Raw genomic sequence first — 25,503 nt, 5'->3', positions numbered from 1 at the left:
CACTAGGAGCAGGGCTGCCAAGAGGTATGCTGGGCCTGGTAAAATGTTGGGGGCCTGACCTAATCATGGGGGAAAAATGAAAAAGCCTTTAAACCAGTTGAGGGGGGAGTGTTATCACCCCCTACTCCCTGCTTAGCAGCACAGCACATTCTACAGCATGTGCTGTGCTGACAGCGTGAGAGCTCATGCGGCTACTGCTTGGGAGGGAGGAAGGGGGGTTGGACCAGGGCCCCCGCCTGGCCCCTCTATCAATCCAGGCCTGGGTAATTAGTACCCGCTCCTTCCATCTCTCGGCTTCCCTGACTATGAGGGCATGCCCAGTGCACTGGGAGCTGCAGGCCATGCCCCCATTTCCACAGTCTTTTTTGTGTGTAAACGACACCCCTAAGCTAATTAGACATCTATATAACATTTACAATTGCCTATTCATTCTTACCAGAAGGAGCACTCCTCTAATGCTTGCCTTTGTACTTAGAACATGGAAAGTTATTCTGTGAAATAGAGTGTACTGTATGATATTCTAAAGAAAATATATTAATTCTCCTGTTTCTGATTAGTCCAGAGCAACTAGTATGGCATCCATGCCCCAGTAACACTCATATTCTTTGGATCCAGGACTTGGACTGTTCTCTATATTTTATGTACTGTGCATCTACCCCCTTACTTACCTCCAATGGTGTGACCATGTGCGACTATGGCTGGGCACACCCAATGTGATATGTCATCTGATCCCATGGTTCAGGCCAATGTATCATGCACATTGTGTAGGGTGTACCCACTAACACGCTCTCCCACCTGCCGACACTGGGGTCATCCCATCTGCTGTGCTACTCAACTAATGGAACAATATGGTGGCTGACTGTAGCTAATGTATGATATAGCACACTATATCATTCAGTGTGTATGGCCAACTGACATCTTGTTCCATCAGTCGTGCCATCAGCCCCGATCCCATATCATTTTTGTGTGTACCTAACCTAATAGCTTTGCTGCAGTACATTTACGCTGAGCTGAATGCTTGTATGACCATGTCTTCCTCTTACTTCCCCGGTATTTTACATGGCTGAGGACAGGGCCCGAGGAGCTATTCTTGGCATTGTGCAATGGAAGCAGGGCCTGACAAATACTATTATCACGCCATGCTCCCAGAATTTATTGCTTAGACCTCCATTCTTGGATCTTCGTAAAGTTTGATAAATGCAAAAGTACAGAGTACCTTTCCAATGCGATGCAAGATGCTTTGCTCACAATTAGCTAGGAGAAGAGAGACAAAATGGGTCAGATTGTAGGTCCTGTTGTTATTGCTGCCCACGTCACAAAATACTGATGTTCGGAACTTTGCACATTTGTAGGACCCATACTCTACATGTGAAGTACAGGTGCTGCCTTATCAGAAGAATAGACGCAGACATCAAGTGACTTACAATATGAAGCCATTTCGGGAAGGCCTTCCGACTGAGATTTCTGGCCACCTGGTAGGCTGTGGCAGCTGGCTTGCGTAACCTCATGTTTATTAATTAAAGAAAATAAAACCTATCAAAAAGTTCTATTCTATTCATGCCAATTGATTATGACGTTTCATTAACCGAGCCTGTTTCATATGAAAAAAAATATTTATTAAAAATAAACTGTGGTACAGCAGAACACTTGTAGAGGGGTTAAATATTAAATACATTCATTTATCTACCCTGTACTGAATCGGTTAGTTAAGAATTACTTCATGTCCTTTTCGTAAATATATCAAGTTCTTACAAAGGTCACGTATAGGCACTTAGTGTGTTATTGCTTCTCAGACAATAGACAGTCACTGCTCCTGTGGATGGGCGCAAAATTCACACTGCAAAGAAAATAAAAACAACATTAGTAAAAAAAATATTAAAGGACTAATGTGGATATCCTACGATCAGCTGCTAACAGATTTGGTCGGGGCTATCCTATTAGCGCGATGCCGGTGTCCCTTCTCCGTATAACTGCTATAACTCCCTTCTCCGTATAACTGCTATCATTTGGAATTGTGCTTTACATGCCTAAGGCATGACAAGCAGCTGCTGGGACCTGTGATAACAATTATGGGTACTTATGTAGTAACTGGGCTGCCGATTTCTAAATCGGGTCGGATCGGGAGATCGCATCGCATCGCATGCGACCATGCGATTCGATGCGATGCGATGCGATGCGATGACCCGATTTTTCCATAGGAATCAATGTTAAAATGGACTGAGTCCATTTTAACATGGAATTCAATGGGAAAAATGGGTCCTTTTCATACCCCTACTATCCAAGTGGGCATGGAGTTGGATATAAACCTGTGGCGAGCGTAGCGAGCCACCGAGCCCGAAGCGTGGCGAGCGAAGCGAGCCCCGCGAGGGGACGAATACCGTCCCCTCGCGGGGCTCGCTTCGCTCGCCACGCTTCGGGCTCGGTGGCTCGCTACGCTCGCCACAGGTTTATATCCAACTCCATGCCCACTTGGATAGTAGGGGTATGAAAAGGACCCATTTTTCCATAGGAATCATTTTAACATTGATTCCTATGGAAAAATCGGGTCATCGCATCCGATATCGGATGCGATATCGGATGCGATGCGATGCGATATCGCATCGCATCGCATCTGATTGTATGCCTTAACTTAAGGCATACAATCAAAAAATCGGCAGCCCAGTTACTACATAAGTACCCAATTATGTTTTTGCTTGATCGCGGGTCCATATTCAGCTGATAAAAATGGACGCTTATTGGATACCACATTAATAGCCGAAGCTATAATAGGATAATAAGATATTCCCCTTATATCAAATCTAGTTACTACTATTAAGTGGCGTTTTAGTAACTTCAAACCACACCAGTCCCACATATTAGACTGGGATGGTGGTCCCCGATTGTCACACAGTGAATGAGGAAAATCTTGGTATTGGCCATGCCTCCACTCTTCTGGAGTGGCTGGCACACACTGCATTCAGCAACATATTGCTGTCCCACTATTGGAGAGTAAAGGAAGGTATTGTTGCAGAATCAAGAAATCATGGAAAACACCATTAAATAGGTATGAAAGAAGTATATTAGAAATACAGCGTTTATGCTTAAAGCAGACAAGCCAAATTCAGGTCTAACTACCCTTTATTTAGGATGATTGGTAAATACATACACACACACAGACAGACATACTGATGAGTCCTTACCACTAGCAGTCTATGGCTGTTTACTGTGTATGCATCTGTGATTTATAAGATAGCATGGGTGTGCTCTCTCAGATGAACAGGTGCCACGTGGGCATATCTAGTCACAATCACGATGTGGCCGCACATGTGACACTGTAGCAGGAAGGATGATGGCGGCCACATCTACATCAGGGTTGCCGACTTTCAGAAAATCCTCTCCGGGAGAAGCCCGGAGAGGAATCTTTCATTACGATGTTTTGGGGGCGGGGCTTAACCGTGACGTCATTAAGCCCCGCCCCCATTCTGGGAAATAGACTAAATAACTGATATCCATGGAGGGGACGGGGCTAAAACGGCACGATTGTGCCGTTTTAGCTCCGCCCCCTCTACTGAGACCCGCGGATTGCGGCATATAAATGCCGTGATCGGGGGGCTCAGTGGGGGTCCCCCTGATTCCGGGAGGGTTGCCCACCCTTCCGGGGGCCGGGAGGAAGGACCCGATTTTCGGGAGACTCCCGCAAATTCCGGGAGGGTCGGCAACCCTGATCTACATATTATCAAGTATAGCAGGTATGTTTTGCCTTCCATAACTCCATGAGATGACATGATAGATAGGATATGCTGACAGTGGGCTTCCCAGTCCTTGTACATGCATGGATGTACATAAGTAAAGGTCTTTGTAGCAGCATCTACATAAAGTGGCCAATGGGCAACCGCAGATAATAGCGCATTGTGTCCACCTCTGAATCAGGCCCTATGTACGGAGAATTGGAAAAATCCTCAAAGACGTGCACTGTGCATTTCCCATCAAAGTCTACAATTCTAACCAATTAGCACCACCTCTTAATTAAATTAACTTTAATGCTATTATTTTAAATCACTGCTTAATTTAGCCTTGGTTATAAGTTAAAGAGCCAGATTCTCTAAGCTTCAAAAGTGATAAAATGGAGAGTGATAAACAGCCAGCCAATCAGCTCCTGTCTGTGACATGGCAGGTAGGAGCTGATTGGCTGGCTGTTTATCACTCTCCATTTTATCACTTTTGAAGCTTAGAGAATCTAGCCCAAAAACAGTGTGATATTGGTATAAAGGGTTTATTTATTATTTATCACTTTTGTGGTTTAGTTTTTTAATTATACTGCTCAACCTTAAAACACCTCTCCCTTAAAGGCAGGTGGAGTAGTTCCAATATCAGACAGCCTTTCCCACCCCAGTGATATTGGAACTACTCCACCTGCCTTTAAGGGAGAGGTGTTTTAAGGTTGAGCAGTATAATTAAAAGACTAAACCACAAAAGTGATAAATAACAAATAAACCCTTTATACCAATTATCATTTATCTTTTTTTCCAAATAATATTTTCTTCATTTTGAAAAGTATAGAAGGTGTCTGGTCTCCACCATCCCTGACCTGCTGCGGGTGTGGTATATTAGCCCCACAGTCGGGATTCCGACAGTCATTAGTCAGGCGTCGGAATCCCGACTGCACAGCGGGGGGAGCGCAATGAAGCCCCTTGCGGGCTCGCTGCTCTCACCTGCGCTCGCCACCTATTTTATTCTCCCTCTATGGGGGTCGTGGACCCCCACAAGGGAGCAGTCGGGATTCCGACGTCGGAGGAATGACTGTCGGAATCCCGACTGTCGGGGAGCCGTCCGGCACCCGCTGCTGCAGAACAGAAATGAATGCTCATACAGAAAATGTCTATATACCACCACTAGTGTCCAGTACGGACATTACTGTAACTACACTTACTTGACATGGACTTAAAAAATACAGTAGCTGCCACTTGTAAGAAAAAGACCTGATCATAAAGAAGAGCTGATATTCCTATGTTCTGGTTCATACAACAAACTTCTTGTGGCCATTTGTGGGTGCAGGTAACCAGCCGCTTATAAGTCCCCACTTTCCTCATATTAGGCCAGATGCACTAAGCTTCAAAAGTGATAAAATGGAGAGTGATAAACAACCAACCAATCAGCTCCTGACTGACATTTTTCAAACACAGTCTGTGATATGGTAATTAGGAGCTGATTGGTTGGTAGTTTATCACTCTCCATTTTATCACTTTTGAAGCTTAGTGCATCTGGCCCTGTAACTTTTATTATTTCCTGTCCTTATGTATCACTATGGAAGCCACCATAGAGGGGGCAGATCTGGACAGCGGCTGTCTGGCCATGGAAGACTTCTTATTAGTGTAAGCTAATGTGAAAATCTACTATTGTATACTAACTATCCCTGTGACTGCATGTAGCAGCCTATCCCACCCACTGTACTTACTTTCGTAGCTGTCAGCATTAATATAGGGACTTACATCAATCCCATGCTCAGTGCAAAAGATCTGGGAAAACCAGATGTCTCATCTCTGCCCCAATGCTACGAAAAAAGGCAGGACAGTGGGCCTACATACATGACACACACAGGGCAGAAGAGATTTGTATAATCAGCGTGGCTGCAGCTTGATTACTGACAAAAAAGGCCTATTTCACAGAAAGCAAGGTCTGAGGATAGATCAGGCTTGCCTACCCTACCGGAATAGCCAGAAGGCTCATGAAAATTGGGTCCCACTCCCGGACCCTAGGGAAGGTGGGCAAGACTCCTGCACCAGCCACGCAGCCCCCTGCACAACCTTCTACGCTGTCCTAAATACCGATTTTTGCAGGTCCGCAAAAATTGGCATTTAGGACAGCGTAGAAGGGGGTGCAGGGGGTCATTTTAGCCCCTCAATCCAGGGACCTGTGAATTGCCTCCTTTGACTGCCATGGGGGCAGGGCTTTGTGATTTCACCTCATCCTGCCCCTCTGACTCCCAGAGAGGAGAAATAAAAAGTAGGTAAGTATGGTATAGATAGATGCACTAGCAGGGGTTCTCAAACTCGGTCCTCAGAACCCCACACAATTCATGTTTTCCAGGTCACCCGGCAGGTGCACAGGTGCATTCATTACTCATTGACACAGGTGGAGCTAAGAATTTCACTTGTGATTCTGTGAGGAGACCAGCAAAACATGCACTGGGTATGGGTTCCTGAGGACTGAGTTTAAGAACCTGTGCACTAGTGATCACATCCATGTGCAGATACCTAACCAGGCACATGCGCAATGGAGACTTCCTTCTGTGGTGCATGCACAGCATGCTGTAATCCACAAGCTCCCTGTACATTGTGACATTGTAACCAGCCCGTTATGAGGAAAGAGAAACAGAAGCAGGAAGTAGTATAACAAGAGTACTGAATAAGATCAGCATTAACTCACCGTTCATTATCTACAGTAGTTCAATACAAGGTAAAACAAATATTTGGATTCCACTTTGTAAAGTGAAATGTGCATATTTAAGCATGTCACAATTCGTTTGTTGAGCTTCAGTCCTACAGAGAGGACTTTATTTGAAGAAAGTGCTGCTTGTGACAGCTGTAGAATGGAGAACAGTGATGTTATGGTCGAGACTACGGCCAACTGGAGACTCAAGTACAGTACCAAGCAATAACTGTCTATGTGACAGACACAACTACACTGTAAGTAGCAAATGCCAACACTGCAGTCCCAGACCGGAGACCGCTAGATTCTGAGGTGTTTTCCTTAACCATTATAACATTCCCATTCCAGCAATATCATCATGGTGTCTCTCAGTCAGCGAGTATCTGCCATCCACTGTAACTCAACTGATGTAAATGAATACATATAGCCAATGAAAAATATTTTACATTTTTAATAAAATGTCATTTGTTCTACATAGGTCATACTTGTCTACTTTTGAAAACTAATTTCAGGGAGATGGTAGGTGGTAGGTGGAATTTTGCAAAGCGTCCCCCTTAGGGAGCGTGTCATGCTCCACTGAAAGGGCGTGTCTAGTTCCATATATGGAGAGATTGTGAAAAGAGATTGTGAACGTGGCACCTAGAAGCGTGGGTGTGTACTGCTACATCTGAGAGGAAAATTTTAAAATGACTTACATCCAAATGTAGATGAGCCCCAAAGCAGTTAGTAAGAGCTACTATACTTGGTAAAGTGCTGGGGAATGGTGTTGATGATTCAATGTAAATGTGTCTGTCTCATTCCTTTTTTCCACAAAAAATGTAACAGTGTAATGTGGGCTAGGGGAAATGAGGGAGATTGCTGCTATTTCAGGGAGTCTCCTGCATTCTGCAGGAGGGTAGGCAACTGTGACATAGGTTCAGAGCCGGATTAAGAATGGGCCTGATGGAGCTATAGCTCCAGGTCCACTCTCCAAATAGGCCAATTTTGTAGCTGAGGGTCAGGGCTTTCCAACGAGACCAGCCCTGCGTCGCTAGCCCCCCGGGAACCGGAGATACCGCCAGGCAAACCTGGAACGTTTTCCCCATAGGATAACATCGGACCCGCTAATTCCGACCTCCACCCGGTTCCAATGGCTGCCAGTTCCCCCTACAGCATCACAGAAACTTGAGGTTGATCTCAGTCAAACCCAAATCGCTGGGCCTTCAATCTGATACCAGGCTGGTCCATATGGGTTCATTGGTTCTAGAGATATTGCAGATAAAACTATTTTTTTTTTTTCATTTCTGAAATGTAATTTCATGGCTGTTCATGTTGTTTGAGGACAGATGTCTCTGGAACCAAACGGCCCAGTTTCACTGGACCAAAATCATTCAAAGGCTACATGTACATGGGTCAGTTGGTTCCAAAGATATAGCTGGTTGTTTAAAGGGGGGCGGGGGTGGTTTTCTCTCCCCCTCACACCAGAAAATGCAGGGACTAGGCTGGTGTAAAAGGGGCCAGTCCGAGAATGTCCCTGCATGATCCTGGGACCATATTCCCTGCATTTTCAGGTATGAAAGGGGTATTATTTGAAATAACTGGGACATGCAGTGCTCTGAATACAGCCGGGCAGAGAGCCCCCTATTTATGAAGCATATTGTGCATTATTGCTCAATCTGTTTGGTATAGTGCAGGCATGTCCAAACTATGGCCCTCCAGCTGTGAAACTACAAGTCCCATCATGCACTGCCACAGTTTTGCAATTAGGGAATGCTAAATCTATGTCAAGGCATGCTGGGATGTGTAGTTTCACAACAGCTGGAGGGCCACTGTTTGGACATGCCTGGTATAGTGTGTATTTTGGCTCAATCCATGTGGCAAAATGTGAATTTTGCCTTAATCTGTGTGGCATAACGTGAATTTTGACTCAATCTGTGTGCCATAGTGTGAATTTTTGCTCAATCGGTGTGAATTTTGTCTCATTCCATGTGGCATAATGTGTAAGAAGCAAGTACAGATGAATCTGGCCTCGTTGTTGCTGGCGAACCGCCAGCAACATGCTGCTGGCGATCCGCCAGCAACACGGCGCCTCTATCTGACTGAGACACGCATGCGTCACCCACGCACGCGCGTCTCAGTATCCGGGCGGAGAGGCGGACGCAATACTGTCCGCCTCCCGCTCGAGGGGGCTGGGGGGACCCGAGGCACTGCGGGGGGTGCGGTCGCCCAGTGTGGGCACCGGGCGACCGAGGGCAGCACCGTCAGAAGGGGACGTGCGCGCACCTCGTGCGCGCGCGTCCCCTTCCGGCATACAGATGGCGGCGGGGCAGGGGATGGCGATGGCGACGCCATCGCCATCATCTGCAAAGATGAATCCCGCTACATCTGTACAGTATAAGGGGTTACTATTGTGTTGCATGATTTGTAGAAGGAGTATATGGTGTGGTAAACTTAGGTTACCACATAAAAGGTGCTGACATATTGTCTACCAAGTTTCGGTTTTCAGTATTTTTTTATGACTGGAGTGCCGCCTCACCCCGCAAGTATCTTAGGACATCGGCGTCCTGCGGGTGCACCTTTGGAGGGCACCCGCCAATACTGTATATCTCCCTGCATTTTTCTTATGCCAGCCCCCTGCCTTTTCCAGGTATATATAATTATTTGAAAGTATTTACACAAATAGAGACACACCCATGAGTAGACCACCCAAACAGAACACTGGTCACGCCACCCACATGATTAGGTGCTGGCCACAACCCCTATTATTGCGCATAATAGGCCCTTGATCATTTTCAGCTCCAGGCCCATTTAGACCTTAATCTGGCTCTGCATAGGTTCATGGTGTCCTTTATCAGTATTAACCCCTTGAGTGGTGGGTTTTGCTGGTACAGGGCAATCCTACCAGGGCAGCTTCGTCCTGCCCAAGCAAAACCCATCACAGATCGTAGGAGCCCCCCCAGCCCCCCTAACCTTCACTCCGGCGTACGGTGTACGCCAGAGGCTGAGCTCCCCTGCTGCCGTTGCCCCAGCCGCCAGTCACAGCAGTGACCTCAGGCAGCAGGCTCAGGGATGTTCGCGGCAGCTCAGGAGGACTCGGGCGCCTGAACTCCTGAGCGCTCCCTTGTCCCCCTGAGCCTCCCCGAACATCCCCTCGGGTTTTATGCCCGGAAATTTTCCGGGACATCCCGATGCGGCAGCGCAGCTGAGCCCGGAACATTTCTGGGCATACCACCCAAGGGGGTAATATATCCAAAATCTACTGCAAGTGGCCTAATTATGGTTGTTCTTCATATGTTCATGTTGATAACTTACCACATTGGGAAGGGATTTCTATGGGCACAAGGTTTCTATTGCATAGATGGACATATGCAGCTGCCAAGTTACAGACGGGTTTGATATCGTTTGCCTCACAGATATCTTCCACACACATGTGATAAAAGGGTGCAGGGAGAACCTGGGGGCAGAAATATGCAGCTTTATCAGATTTATCGGTATGTGTCAGGTATGTCATCATCACATGCTGGTTCCAACCTAGCTGTTTACAGAATTACATTTTTCACAAACCGGATTCCAATGGGCATTAAAGCCCCCAACTGCGAGTGGCAATAAGAGAGTATAGTATAAGCACATATGGCTTTCATTGTATATGGAGTTCTGTTATAATAATAGTTATATGAACTTACAACTTTGAAGCAGTTGCGCAGTACAGAATGAGCCCCCTGGAAAAGAGCTTTACATAACTTTTGATGCGGTGACATAGGACAAGCCTTCATCTTCTTTCTTCCAGCACTGCATGGGCTGTCAACCTGGAGAGAGGTGAACCAGTATACAGTATATATGTGTATACAGTATATATATATATATATATATATATATATATATATATATACAGAGAGAGAGAGAGAGAGAGAGAGAGAGAGAGACCAATAACATTCTCCCCCATTGACATTTCAAGTTGATAAGGCACAACTGTTATTTCAATCTGTAAACTTTTTAACTACATTATAATGAGATCACTGTACAAAGTACAGATAAGAGTTGGACTCCGAGTAACTTGTCTACTATCAAATTCCATTAGCCAAAGTTAATATACTGTAGTTTAAAAAAATAAAAATAGTTGAACAGATTTTCATGGCCATAGTGACTAGTGACATCATTGAGACATGTGACACTTTGTGCACTATCATGTGCCTTGTGCCTCACTAGTGACCCAGTAGTAAAGCGATGGGCTGCTTACTTAGGGTTTTTGATTCAGATGGCTGTCATAATTGATTCTAAAATATTTATATGTAAAACCCTTCTAAAAACAGTGAACATTTATATGCTGAAACATGAAATAGTAGCTAAAGACGGTCAATATTGAATCCAGTCATACGTCCCGGTATGCGTCTTATTTAACGAATGAGAAACAGTAGATAATTAGATAACTTATAGCATTTATAGTTTGAAATACTCAAGTCAAACGGCTTGCGCTGATCCCTCCCCCCCGATTATAGAAAGTAGCGCCATACAAGGCACACACAGTGTAAAAACAATTACCTGCCATTTCAGTGAGAAATCATGTGTACTGTTGGCACAAGTGTGGTCTGGAAGTAGAAGGTCATTTCTGGCTTCGTTGTCATTGGTGCCAAAAAGCCCAGCAGTCACTCCTACAATTACACGTAGAATACTGCAGGTCAAACAGTTACATACAATAGCCATTTTCTCAGTAAATGGAATAAATGGCTGTGGAAAGAAAGGAACTTTTATATACAGTACTTATTTTTATCCTGTTTAGACAGATCCAGTAATACCAATGTTTGACTAATAACATTTTAGATAGCACAGAGGTGATTTTTTTTTGGATTCGACAAACAAAATTAATGGGTATATCACAATGGTTTTATGAGGTGTTGGGATTACTGCATTACCGTATTGGATTGAGGCTACATGGAGAATTAAGCAAGTTAGTCTGATTTGTGAAACTATAGCAGATAATGTTGGCAGTACTTATACCACTTTTACACCAGAATGCCGGGTAGGACCCGGAAAATTGAACTCGGGAAATTGCCAGGGCCATGCCCTGCCTCAGACCCCATTTACATTGCACTTCAATCCGGATTATTCACAGGTAATACACTGAAAACGGATCAGCCCTGCCTTTCCTTGCTGCTGTCATTAAAAATGGCAATTTTGGGCTGTTTGAGATGAGGTCACAAGAAAGGGAAAAGGGAGGGGGTGGGGCCTGCTCCCAGCATTGCAGGGTTGGGTTTGAGGCTGACGACCATGCGGGATCGCAGGATCTGGATCAGAGACCGGTACCAAGGAGATGCTTTCATGCAGACCGTGGAATCTTTTCAGGAGGAGCAGTGGATGGCCCACTTCAGGATGTCACATGCTACCTTTTATTATATATTGGATCTATTTGGACCAGTCCTGACGATGCAGACCACCCACTACCGTCAGCCCATCACACCAATGCAGAGATTAGCCATTGCCCTTTGGTGGTATGCTACCCCTGGAGAGTACTGCACACTCTCCTGTTTATTTGGAGTCGGGATTGGCACGGTCTGCAGCATCATTTACCAGGTGACACAGGCCTTTGTGGATACCCTGTACCAGCGGTTTGCCGGAAGGAGAGCGCCTTGATGACACCATCCAAGGCTTGGTTACCCGCAGTGTGCAAGTGCTATAGATGGGACCCATATCCCCATCATTGCTCCCCATGACAACCCCGTCATTGCTCCCCGCCAAATAACCCGGATAATGACCATTTACACGGATAAGCCCCGTGTCCGACCCTGAACATTTCCCAGGTTAGATTCCCAGGGAACAGTACCCACATTGTTTTTTTTCAGCCCTTTTACACCGTGCTCCGCCCCAGACTGGAGCGGCAATATCCCGAGTCCAACCTCTGGTGTAAAAGGGATATTAGACTAACCTATAATTACTGCAATAAAAAAACAAACTTTTCCTCACATAGTACATCCATCCAGAAATAATTAATAATCAGACAAAGTAAAAAATGTATACAATACATAAAGTATGCTTCATACCAAAGTAAAAAAAAAGTTTAAAAAACGAATTAACTAAAGTACAGAATCTCAAAGTCGGTTCTCAGGACCCCACACAGTGCATGTTTTGCAGGTCTCCTCACAGAATAAAGTGAAATAATTGGGATCTTTTAAAATGTGTCATTCAGTAATGAGTGCACCTGCAAGGTGAGCTGGAAAATGTGAACTGTATGGGGTCCTGAGGACCGAGTTTGAGAACCACCGAACTAAAGCATTATGTTGCTAAGACAATGGGTATCATAACTTCTTAACATAATTTTAACTATCTTGTTGAAATCCCCATTCAAAGAAATGTGTTCTCTCACTAATGGTGCTCACCGCTAACTGTACAAAGCAAGGAGTTCTTTTGATTCCACCTGCAATAAGGAGGTTTCCAAAATGGCTTGTAATTGGCTGCCTAGACACTGCCATTCACTTCTAGCCATGCACTCATGACTGCTTAAGGTCAAGGGAAATGCTGGAAATACCTGTCATTCACTAGTTTTTGCCCACTTAGATTACAATAGAGTAATTAGATAATATATCATTTTGCGTTCATTTTATATTCATTTAGATGTATTAAAGTGGGAATGAATTTTGGGGAGTATATTTTTCAATTTCACTTTAAAATGGCTTTTGTAGGCTAATGAAAATTTGAATAAGGGGAGTACATGTAGCGCACATGTTGGTAATGACTGAAATCAATATAAAAAGCTCCACACATACTGTAAAAGGTTGTTTTTTAATTTTATCATCTCATTCATGTTACTAATTTGTTCATATTACTAACTAATTTGGCTGAAACAAGGAAGTTAGAGGCTGATTGGTTGACAAAACCAATCGATCACCAAGCACATTAGTGTTTTCTTATGAGATATTGGAAAATCACAGCTTTAATATAAAAATAAATAATAAAATAAATTTGAAGGGAAACCGCTACTGTTTGACTAATTCCATCCCCTGTTCACACTGAAGTTAATTCATTAATTTTAGAGGCTAAAATAACCTAACATTTGTTTGCACTCTTAGTTTAAAAAGGGGTATGATATTTTGGAAAACCATTTAAGAACAAGGATAAGTTTGCAGTTAAAAAAATAAGAATAGTGTTGAAGAGCTACCAAGCTGTCATTACACTACAAATCCTAGATGGTATCATGGAATCATACCGTGGTGCCATCCATCCAGAGTAAGGCTGCAGACATCATGGTGAACATCACATATTACAGTTGCTCCCTTTTGATTGGACACCTCTATTTTGTTTGAATTTTTTTTAATTGATATTCCTTTCTTGAAGGTGGGAAGATCAAGGCTCTGACAGTTCTCTTCTATCTAAGGAGAATTGATGAAATGAACAAGGTATATTATACACCAATTGGAGTGCAGAGATTTTCTAGTATTATGATAACATAATAATCTTCAATGTTTAAAGTACAGAATTGGGACACCCCACAATCTGCTACACCAGTGGTTCCCAAACTTGTTTGAAACAGGGCTCCTGAGTTTTAGAATTTTTTTCACGGTACCCCTAAGGCAAAAGTTTCTTATTGATAAGATCTGAAAAAAAAAAAAATATATATATATTTTTATTATTAAATTAAGTAAGCTGTGTTTATATCTCAGCCTTGGGTTCAGTTATGCGGTGAGTGACAGGACTCCCTTATGTTTGTCCACAATTTGCATAATACATTGGTCATAAATAATTTGAATTGGTCATGGACCACCAATCCAGGGAACCCGTGCAATTCTTCAAGGCACACAGGGTGGCACAGTACACAGTTTGGGAACCACTGCGCTATACCCTCATCTACTCCGCCACATCCCAGTTTGTGGTCATGCCCACTTCCAGCAACCAGCCTGTCTCAAATTGAGGCAATATAAGCTTCAAAGGTAGAGAGAGAGATGGTTCCTGTCATTAAACGGAGCAGCAATTTATATTACAATGACCACTGTGCCTTCTTCTAATTTTCCTGTTGGACAATGGGCAAAAAAATCAACTGCTTTCTTCTTCCTTGTCTCTTCCTCTGGACCTTGTTTAACTCTAGGAACACACAATAATTAGCCTCAGGAAGAAACATAGTGACATCTATTGCTATCTGTGTCTTAGCAGCAGTGACTGCTGACTCATTTCCTGCTGTTCTGCCAATGGTGTTTCTGTAAGAAGGAGCTTAGGTTATTGGGTCCAGCCTATGCTTCTTCCTGCAATTAATTACAGCAGAGCCTCTTCAGTTGTCCGTTCTGACATAAGTTAGGTTCTCAGCAAGCCTTATGGAGGAGCAGTAACCTTGTCCCTGACTGTGGGTATTGCTGCTAACAGCTTATGTTTCCATCCCTGATGAAAACAGTAGGTCCCAATCAAGATTATGCCGCCCATACACGTCCCAATACGGGCGTTTGTTCCGTGATTAACTAGCACGCATCACATCGCATTGCATGCCTTGTGCATGCGTTGTGCATGCAATGCGATGAAAACTAAGTACAAAAGGATTGTGCAAGCACATACATTTTGTACTGTGCGATGAGGTGCCGCGGGAGCGTGCACCTCAAAGCACGCATCGCACAGCCCGCATCGCAGCGTGTATGGGCTCCTTTAGAGTAATGTGTCATATTTCCAGTTCTCATGATTGCTAACAACTGTGAATGTTTTGCAATATAATATAAGGCCAAATTAACTATATATAAATATAACTAAATATATAAAATATATAACACATAGAAATAGGCATTTGTATCATTAATAGTGAGTCTAAAGTCTTAAGTATTAAAAGATTATTTCTATTACCTCAGTAAGCAAAATAGCTACATACAGTGTGTCCTCATACATCTTTGCTTCAGTCCAGCCAAACACACCCTCTGGGCAAGCCTGGTCACATGAGAATCTTTACATCTTTTTTTTAACCAAAAATGTGTCAGAGTCAAAACACAACGTGACTACGATGCACGAATATTCTGATATGTGACTCCTGCCCATTGCAGTAGAGTGTCTGGCTGGGCCTGGGTACTTTTTAGGGGGTGTGGCCTTATCATGGAAGGTGTGGTCATGCACCCTTAGTAAAAAAAGATGTAATATACAAGTGTCATATGAATCAGCACCCCTTCTGGTGCGTACTAGCCAGACTGAAATTATTTAATTTTTATACTATTATATTTTTAGGGAGACACTGGGGCTCATAGTGCAAAGGTGTATGCACCCACCTGGCACTAGCCACACCAACATAGCCCTGGCCACACCTCCTTCCCTTCTCAGTATAGGGCCATAAAATGTTCATGCACATGTGGCCCTTAATCTGGCCTTGTTCCTGCTAACCAAGATGGTAGTTCACTGGACAATTAGCAGCTCTTTTCTAAAGATCGCTATGACAGGCCTGAACCAGCTGGGATTTTGGTCACGGTTAGCTCCCTGCATCAAGGCCCTCATCTCTGTGCTGGGTGCTGAGAACGGTAAGCTGCTGCTGCTGGGGTTGTGCAAAAATACAAAACAGGTAATTATGCTAGGTAAACATAGCCCTTCATAGTTTAATGTATCTTATTATACCGGATGTATTTACCACCTAGACAAGAGAAAAGGTTGCATTATATGTACACATAATATGATGCCACACTAATAGTGCAATAGAAAAAATACAGACAATAGCAGAGGTGCAGCCTCACCTTTAGCCCAGGATAAATGTCAATAGCGACCTGGTTCATTTCTACATGAAGGGATCTCTGCCCGCCAGTGCCCTGATTCAGTACCATGGTAAATGTATTGTGAACAAAATCTTTAGCCAGCAGGAGGCTACATTTTGAAGTCAAGTCAATGATGTTCCCATCAAAGGTTATAATGTGCTTGTTTCCAATCAAGACAGCGTGATCTAGAGATAAACAGGTATACAAAATATCATTCAGGTATACTATAATGTGGGGACAACATTATTAGTCACAGTCACCAATTTGGACGCACTTTACTTTTTAAAGTGTAACATATAATCGTAGTGCTAATAGAAATATCCAGGCATTTGGGTGAAGGCGAAACAAGTGCTCATGTGGTTTTCAATAATCAGGGTGCTACACCAGTTCTGCTCCATTCAGATCCAATTGTAGTTGTATAGGCAGGTCGTACAATTGCCAAATGGATTGGCCAATAGGTGAAATAGCCTCCCATCACACGTGATAGAGGCTAAAGCCTAAATACACAAAAGACAATACAGGTATATCGTTAACAATATGAATGATAACAATATTGTTAACCATATATCATTCAAATTGGCCAGTGTGTAGCTCAATATTGTTAACGAGGCATGCTTCCGAGGGTCGTTAACTATATCTACTGTCACTGTACATGCGGGTCAATGTTGACTATATTGCCAATAACTGCAAGTTAAAGCGTTTGACTGGGAGCTCCACATAACATTAACTATATCGCTCACAGAGCATATCACCTAGAGGGTTATTCTGGATTAATTGGTGTCCCATCGGGGGACCGATTTTACAAAACTGTGCATGGGGCGGCGGGACCCTGAAACCACACACACCTTTCTGAGGAAGCCCCCAACTTGGAGGCGGAGAAACGCGTTAAAGGATTACCTACACAAGTGCCGACCCCACTGCCGCCCCGCTCAATGTCCCAGCCGGGAGATTGGCAAGTTAGAGCTCTCATGAGCTCAGACACTAATCCTTGTGTTTACCCACTGACTGAACGGTACTTTGCATAACTCTGAAAGCATTCATGCTATTAACAACTGAATCTCTAACAAACAAAGCTGTGAGATAGCTGACTGCAGTGGCAAACGCAGGATTTTCAGAAGGGGGTTTCCAGAGGGGCGGAGCAAAGCACGGAGATGGACACTTAGGTGACCCAGTATATGCCGGGTCAGTTAAAGTATTATAGATAGACCAAATGTATTTAAATAATAAACATAATATATATATATATATATATATATATATATATATATATATATACATACATACATACATACAGGGGCGTCAACAGCAGAGTAGAGCCCTGAGCATAGCAATGTATTGGGGCACCTACCGATCCTCCAGCGGTAGGGGTGGGGGAAGTTTTGATGTCCCCCGGGTGGCAGGGGTATTATATCAACCGCTCAGCATGTAGGGCCTGCAATTACCCCTTTACTGCACAGATGGTGGGAGAAGGGGGCATTGGGCTGATTAAAGGGGTCCTGATACATAACTTCCAGGGTGCTAGAAGATGTTTAAAATGCAGAGGAGGGGTGTATAGTGGAGTGGGCTTATTATTCATAATTTTCTGGTGGGAGGACAGCTTGCTTGACTGCAGATATCTGCAGTTCTCAGAAATAGATTTCTAAGATTTTAATGGAATTAAAAACCAGAGAATCCCACCTACCAAATGGTATTGGGGACTAGGGGATCAGAGTTCAGGAGGCAGAGCAATCTGCCAACGAGTATATAAAACTACATACCAGGTGTGTGGAGCTGGAGCAGTAACCAGTTGCTGGAAGGCTGATATCTCTGGTTCTGGGCACAGTAGAGACAAGCTACTAGTGTCCATCAAAGGGGGAGAGTCCCAGCTTTTGGAATATATTCTCAGAAAAACTTTAAGTCAGACAGAACCTGAAATATCTGACTGGGAAGAGCAATTGACAGGCTTGGATGGGGACCGCTGCTTTGAAGTCAGATATCTCCGGTTCCCAAGGGACGATTTTAAAAATTCTTGTACCCATGGAAAGAGGGGACCCTCTGCTTTCAGCCTGGGGCCCTTAAACTCCTGGGGGGGTTTCTGGGTACTCAGAAACCCCCCCTGCGTGCGCTACTGGACTGATAGTTTATTGCTAAATTGCTTTTTGCACACCATCAATGGATTCTTAGCAGCTGCAAATATCTGGACTAACCAAATTATAATATAGGAAGCACTTACAACAACTGCTTTCCCTGCCACGCTATACTAACTAGTTTGCTTGTGCAATACCTCTTATAGGGCCTTATTCTAGTTCATTCTTTCTGACAAAATACTTCTTAGATGGACAAAACCATGTGCACTGCAGGTGGGGCAGATGTAACATGTGCAGAGAGAGTTAGATTTGGGCGAGTTATTTTGTTTCTGTGCAGGGTAAATACTGGCTGCTTTATTTTTACACTGCAATATAGATCTCACTTTGAAGTAAAACTCCACCCAAATCTAACTCTCTCTGCACAAGTAACATCTACCCCACCTGCAGTGCACATGGTTTTATCCATCTAAGAAGGATTTTGTCAGAAAGATTGAACTAGAATAATCCCCAAAGTGACAGCTACAGAGAGAGATTGATATTAGATGATTGTATTTATTGTGTATTACCGGCCGGTGATTTGTGTGATCTGTGTAAATGTATTGTTACTATTAAAACATTTTTAAATTTGATGACTTGAATCAGCGCTGTCTTTAATTTCTATTTGCTTTTTGGTACAATTGAAGGTGTGGAGTATCCCCTTGTTAAGGACAGCAGCAGAATCAGGAGAGTTTTTAAAGTAGATTTGCGCTCTGTCATTTTTTTCTTTTTTTGGGCCCATGAAACCACTTGGCGTTCTTATGGTAATTCCCCGATGACGTGGGGGTGGGCAGCTGATGTCAGCAGATGTCAGCTGCCCACTCGCTTCCCACACAGGGTTCCCGCAGATCTGAGACACCACAGAGGTGTCAGAGATCTGGGAGCGACCATCGAATGATTTCTCTTCCGCACCCAAGGCTGCCAATGGATGTTTATGCTAAACATCCATTCACAGCAGTGCAGGGTATTGCAGCATGTCTGGGGGACTCACAAGGAGTTTGCAGCCTTGCGAGTCAACCAGAATAACGTCCATGGTGTGTATGGGGTTTAAGATAGAAGAGCAATTTGAGCATGCTTGGAATATAAGAAGTCCTTACAAAGAACCACTGGGCAGATGTATTAAGCCTGGAGAAGATATAAATCTGCCTGTATGTTTACCCAAACGGTGCCGTAGAATCCTGTTCTGATTGGATCCACCCATGTATGTGACTAATCTGGCCACAGATGTGCTGGTTTGGCTCTCAGCCTGAGAAACATAATTTTGTTCTGTACTGGCAGCGCTAGGGTGAAGTTGAGTGCTGCATAGTCAGAGTGGTCAATGAGAGCTAAACTGCCCATCCACATCTCCTTATACATAGCATTAAAATATGTGCCATACAACCAGGGCCGCCAACAGAGGGGTGCTGTGGGTACAGCTGTCCCAGGCCCCGGCTTCTGGAAGGGCCCGGGCAGCTCATTTTTCTCACAGCAACCCTCAGCTGTGTGTTGCCTGCTTTGCGCTTGGTCCTCAGCAGGTCTTGAAGCACAGCCTGGCTTCTTCAATGCAGGAAGCCGGCGGCCAATTAAAATGCTGCAACTCCAACTTTTGAGCCAATCAGAGCTTGTTTACCTCTTAGGTAATGAGAGTGGCTGCCGGTACACGAGCTCTGACCCACCCGCCGGTACTGCATTTTAATTGGCCGCCGGCGTCCTGCATTGAAGAAGCCAGGCTGTGCTTTGGGACCTGCTGAGTCGGGTGGTAATTTAACGGAGGGGGGCAGACTGGAAATCAGTCCAGGGCCCCAAAATTCCTGGTGGCAGCCCTGCATACAACTTTGACGCAACAGCATGCTACGAATAGATAATTATTTTTACAGCTGAGGTGTTGATTTATTTGACGCTACAAATTGTTACTCATTGCTTATAAATACAAAACATATCATCATTTTTACCGAAATAGCTTTATAGATCACATATATGTCATGATAGCTTATTAAGCTGCTGTGTTACAACTCGGCTGGTTAGGAACGTGATTGGGTGTGTTTGTGTGAAATGAAGCAGTTTATTTGCTAAGCTGCCATGTTCTCTGGATTCATATTTTCTGATTGTAAAGTGATTTGTGTTTGGCTGCTGGGTTTGCAGGCAGCCAAACTCTGTCGAATATGACATGTATCAGGCAGACCCGTGTGATGCTTGTGCATGTAAAAGTAAAAAAAATTAAATTTAAGGAAAAAAAACTGTACCGGGTCCCCCCTCCTAAACCTAACCATCCCCAGACTATTTCAGCTGGTGCTAGTTCCAAAAGTAGAGTGGAAAAAGTGGTAAGCTTGGATTTAATGAGAGACGATTTTTGCGGCTCTCAAAAAAAAAGTCCCTCCAATTCGGATGCTTGAATGTCCAACTTTTTCCGCAAATGGGCCTATTTGATAGTGTGTGCCTTTTACGCTCAATATGCAAAGCGGATGTGATTTTTAGACCAACTGGAATGTGTTGTATATAGTATAAGAGTTGCAGGCCAGGAAGTGATGAGAGCAGAGTTAGCTCCCACACACAATGTTAGTGCAATTTTATCTGCAAAAAAATGTCCTGTCACAGTGTTTTCTATCTAAACAGTGTAACATTATTTGTTATATACATACAGTTGCATACAATGTTATCCATCTTGTCTCTAATTGCGACTGTATGAGCATAACAAAAGTTACTGTTGGAAAAGACTGCATGGGTTGGGATTGTTTGGTGGACATGGGTCAAGGTCCACAGGGGTCTAGGTCGACATGGGACTAGGTCGACATGGGTCTAGGTTGATACAAGCGTTAGGTCGACATGGGTTAGGTCGACAGTCAAAAGGTCGACATGGGTTTTTTGACTGTTTTTTTTGCCCGAATTTTGACAGTCGACATGGACACATTTTTAAGTGTACCGCTTCGCTCGCAATGCTTCGGGCAAGGTGCTTCGCTGCGCTCAGCACACTATTTTATTCTCCCACCATGCCCTAGTGCATGACATGGGGCAGATGATTGCTGATGTTTGAGGGCAGCGTAGGTAGCTCCTAGTGGATTGCTGGTCAGGCAAAAGCACAAGGAGACACTAATGACGCTGCAGACAGAACCAAAAGTGACACAACGTGGTTCGTCTCCATGGCAATGGGAGTCTTCTGCCACCATCAAAAGACTTTTCCTTCTTCCACCATTACCAATGTTATTTTCAAGTACCCCCAACTGCAGAGTACCCCCTTGGGTACTAGTACCCCAGGTTGGGAACCACTGCCCTAGTGGATAAAGGGCATGAAATACCGCCTGTCAGCACATGTTGGCTCAAAAAACAGTCAAAAAATGTCCATGTCGTCCTTTTGACCGTTGACCTAATCCATGTCGACCTAGTCCCTTGTCGACCTAGACTCATGTCGACCCAACAGTGATGACTGTCGACCATCTTATGGTCGACCATTCCACTGTATCTTGACTGCATTGCCATAAACATCACATGGAGACACATGCACAACCAGTGAAATAACAATAGCGACACAGACCCCGAAACGGCAGGGAGGTGCTAGCTGTGTGGGCGCCCGGCACCGGGGGTCTGTGGGGGCTATTGTTATGCTGGCTCCGCATCTGCTGTGGCCGGGAGTCTGGAGTGGACCCGCAGATTTACTACCCTGTGGCGGCCTCCTCTAGTATCCTTAAAAACGGTCTGCTGTTAGGGGGCGGACATTTTGTGAGGGACATTTTTCATAAGGAGGTCGAGCCAGGAGGCAGAGGCGTAGGGAGGGCGGAGCCACCGGAGCACACGCTCCGGGCGCAGTTTGGGCGCAGGGCGCCGCCCCCCCTCCGCAAATGAGTTGGAGTCCTGCTGCCCTGCAATAATTAATTTCACACACGCAGGGCAGCGTGCGCCGGCAGCTGCCCTGCCCGGCGCCTGCCCCTGTCTGCCCTGCTCACCTGGTCCCGGCCTGCCGCCGCGACGTGACTCACTGCTCCAGTCCATTCCCTAACCAAGCTGCTGCTGCTCGGGCTGGCTCAAGGGCAGCGCTGAGCAGCAGAAATAAGGAAGACTCCTCCCAGTCCCCTGCCTCTACAGACAATGTCTGTGCTGTGCTCCTCAAGGTAGATGTTTTCGTTCATTTTTTTTTTTTTTAAATAAAGATAAAGAATTAAGGGAATAATCATGGGGTCTGGGGGGTTTGGTGGGGTCCGGGGAGGGGGGGATCTCTCTGGTTTATGCTGCCACCCTGCTCTTCTCAAGGTGGTTTTTAGTTTTTTTTACTAAAGATAAAAAATTATGGGAATAATCATGGGGTTTGGGGGATTTGTGGGGGAGGGGGGGGGTTGAATCTCTCTTATTTGTGTCTTATATAGCGCAGCAGTTTCCGTTACAGTGTCTTATATAGCGCAGCAGATTCCCTTACAGGTTCTTATATACGCAGCCGATTCCGTTACAGCGTCTTATATAGCGCAGCAGATTCCGTTACAGGTTCTTATATAGCGCAGCAGATTCCGTTACAGTGTCTTATATAGCGCAGCAGATTCCGTTACAGTGTCTTATATAGCGCAGCAGATTCCGTTATAGTGTCTTATATAGCGCAGCAGATTCTGTTACAGCGTCTTATATAGTGCAGCAGATTCCGTTACAGTGTCTTATATAGTGCAGCAGATTCCGTTACAGCATCTTATATAGTGCAACAGATTCCTTTACAGTGTCTTATATAGCGCAGCAGATTCCGTTACAGTGTCTTATATAGCAGCCGATTCCGTTACAGTGTCTTATATAGCAGCAGATTCCGTTACAGCGTCTTATATAGCGCAGCAGATTACGTTACAGCGTTTTATATAGCGCAGCAGATTACGTTACAGGGTCTTATATAGCGCAACACATTCCATTACAGGTTCTTATAAAGCGCAGCAGATTACGTTACAGCGTCTTATATAGCGCAGCAGATTCCGTTACAGTGTCTTACATAGCGCAGCAGATTCCGTTACAGTGTCTTATATAGTGCAGCAGATTCCGTTATAGCGTCTTATATAGCGCAGCAAATTCCGTTACAGTGTCTTATATAGTTCAGCAGATTCCGTTAGTGTCTTATATAGCGCAGCAGATTCCGTTACAGCGTCTTATATAGCGCAGCAGATTCCGTTACAGCGTCTTATATTTCAAATGTAACATGCCAACACATGTTAGCCACGCCCCCAATTAATTACCGGGGGGGGCGCGAAATATGACCTTGCTCTGGGCACCATGGCACCTAGCTACACCGCTGCCAGGAGGACCGCCAGGACGCAGGCTAGTAAATTTGCGGGTCACGACTCCCGGCCACAGCAGATGCGTCAGCAGGCCAGTGTCCCGGCCACAGACCATCGCGGAGGTGTAAGACAGGACAGGGGCTCAGAAATTTTAATTTATTGTTACACCACTGTGCGCAACTCTACAATGGGACGTTGTCATACAAGAGGCCCTTCTGTTTAATTGAATTGGCCACTAAAACTTTAGTTTTCAGAGAACTATTATAATATAAATAGCATAAAAAATGTTCTAGATTTATTTCCCTAGAACAATCTTACTTGAAACTATTCTAGTCTGTATCCATTATGTCACTTACACTCAAAAGGACTTTCCATCATCCTGTGTTTGAAGCGGTAGTACTCTGCTACCAGATTGATACTGTATAGATCTCTCAGAGACTTCATTAACTTCTCCTCAATGATGTAATGTGTGACATTTACAAGGTCTGTTAAGCGATGTTCCATTGGCAGAACAGGGAAACTCAGCATCACTGAGCAGTTGCTATATAGGACAAAAAAAATTGTTATTTGTTAAAATAAAAAATATAATAATGTCAAACAAATCTCAAGGCAATTAATAGTGAATGCCTGCAGCTCTTATCACATAAGTGAATCAACCCTATTCATTTACATATTTGTTAGATTTTGAGACTAGTACAGGGAAATTGGCCCCCATTATAGAATGCCACAATTCACAGCATCACACAGTGAGAGCCAGGGCGATAATACATACTTGCCTACTTTTGAAAACTAGTTTCAGGAAGATTATAGTTGGTAGAATTTTGCAGAGTGCCCCATTGAGGAGGTGTGTCATGCCCCACCCAAAGGGTGTGTCTAGTTCCATATACTGTATGGAGAGATTGTGAAAAGAGATTGTAAACGTGGCACCTAGAAGCCTGGGTGTGTACTGCTACATCTGATATTAAACTTTTTAAATGACTTATATGCAAATGTAGATGAGCCCCAAAGCAGTAAGAGCTACAATACTTGGTAAAGTGCTGGGAAATGGTGCTGATAATTCAATGTAAATTTATCTCTCTCATTCCTTTTTTCCCAAAAAATGTAACAGTGTAATGTGGGCTTGGTGAAACGAGGGAGATTGCTAGACTAATGAGGGAGAGAGGGAGATTGCTGTTATTTCAGGGAGTCTTCTGCAGAATGCAGGAGGGTAGGCAGCTATGCGTATCAGGGCCTGAGCTACCCACTCAGCAGCTTCTGTCCAGGAAGTGCTAGCAGCTCCCCCTCCATCCAGGCAGTGCTAGCAGCTTCTCCTCCATCCAGGCATTGCTAGCAGCTCCTCCTCCGTCCAGGCAGTGCTAGCAGCTCCCTCTCCGTCCAGTCAGTGAGAAGTTGTAACTCCCCATGTGGCTTTGCCAGCTCCTGTTGCCGACCATGGCACTGCAGTATTTCCCTCCTGATAGGCACAAACTGCAAGTAAGTCAGGCACTTGCCTGCACGGGGTATTGTATAAAGTAATAACATTTGCCTGCACAGGAGAAAGTCCCTATTGGCACTGCTATTCAGCGTTTTGGTCTTAATGGACATAATTTAGGAAGTTACAGTAAGTACTGTGGAAGTCGAGTTGCACACACGCCATTTTAGGATAGTATGGCCGCCATTTTGGTTCGCAGAGTTGCGCAAATAAAGTTTCCATACCCGAGTATGTGTGACAAAGTGGACCAGAAGAGTAGCCATACTATCACACATAAATTCATAATAACACACTCACACTAAATGAAATATAGTTAAAGGTTTAGAACGCCACACATAGCTTAGTTAGCCCTACACACATCTGTCTGTATCATATTTAGTACCGTTCCGTTCCGTTCATTGTGCGAAGTATTCCGGTCATTGCGAATATTTCGCAATATACACGGCTCGATAGTTATGGACATAATCCATATTCCAGAGACAGTTTCTGTTGAAAGTATGTAACAAAGGAATCTAGATGAAACCGGTTCTTATCACTGCTGACGCCGAAACCATCAAACAAAGGACTCTTAAAGTTCACTCCCCTGGACCTAGCCAAACCAGGTGTATCATCTTACCCCCCAATCACAG

General features: G+C 44.3%; 1 protein-coding gene across 1 annotated transcript in view; it reads right to left on the bottom strand.

Moving 5' to 3' along the window:
* Positions 1 to 1,399: 1,399 nt before the first annotated feature.
* Positions 1,400 to 25,503, bottom strand: part of APOLTP (apolipoprotein lipid transfer particle homolog) — a 331,079-nt gene continuing 306,975 nt past the window's right edge. Inside the window, exons 68-74 of the mRNA XM_083153345.1 lie at positions 23,760 to 23,944; positions 16,068 to 16,270; positions 13,586 to 13,748; positions 10,927 to 11,036; positions 10,071 to 10,193; positions 9,700 to 9,841; positions 1,400 to 1,837 (exon numbers count right to left, since the gene is read on the bottom strand). Of these exons, the coding sequence (XP_083009471.1) occupies positions 1,833 to 1,837; positions 9,700 to 9,841; positions 10,071 to 10,193; positions 10,927 to 11,036; positions 13,586 to 13,748; positions 16,068 to 16,270; positions 23,760 to 23,944 (931 nt within the window). The 3' untranslated portion in view covers positions 1,400 to 1,832. The remainder of the gene's footprint in view (positions 1,838 to 9,699; positions 9,842 to 10,070; positions 10,194 to 10,926; positions 11,037 to 13,585; positions 13,749 to 16,067; positions 16,271 to 23,759; positions 23,945 to 25,503) is intronic.

This window comes from Crinia signifera, chromosome 7, assembly GCF_055691185.1.
Source record: "Crinia signifera chromosome 7, ASM5569118v1, whole genome shotgun sequence".
Classification (NCBI taxonomy): Eukaryota; Metazoa; Chordata; class Amphibia; order Anura; family Myobatrachidae; genus Crinia; species Crinia signifera.
Note: the sequence above shows the minus strand (reverse complement) of the source record. Positions and strands in the feature narration are given on the sequence as shown.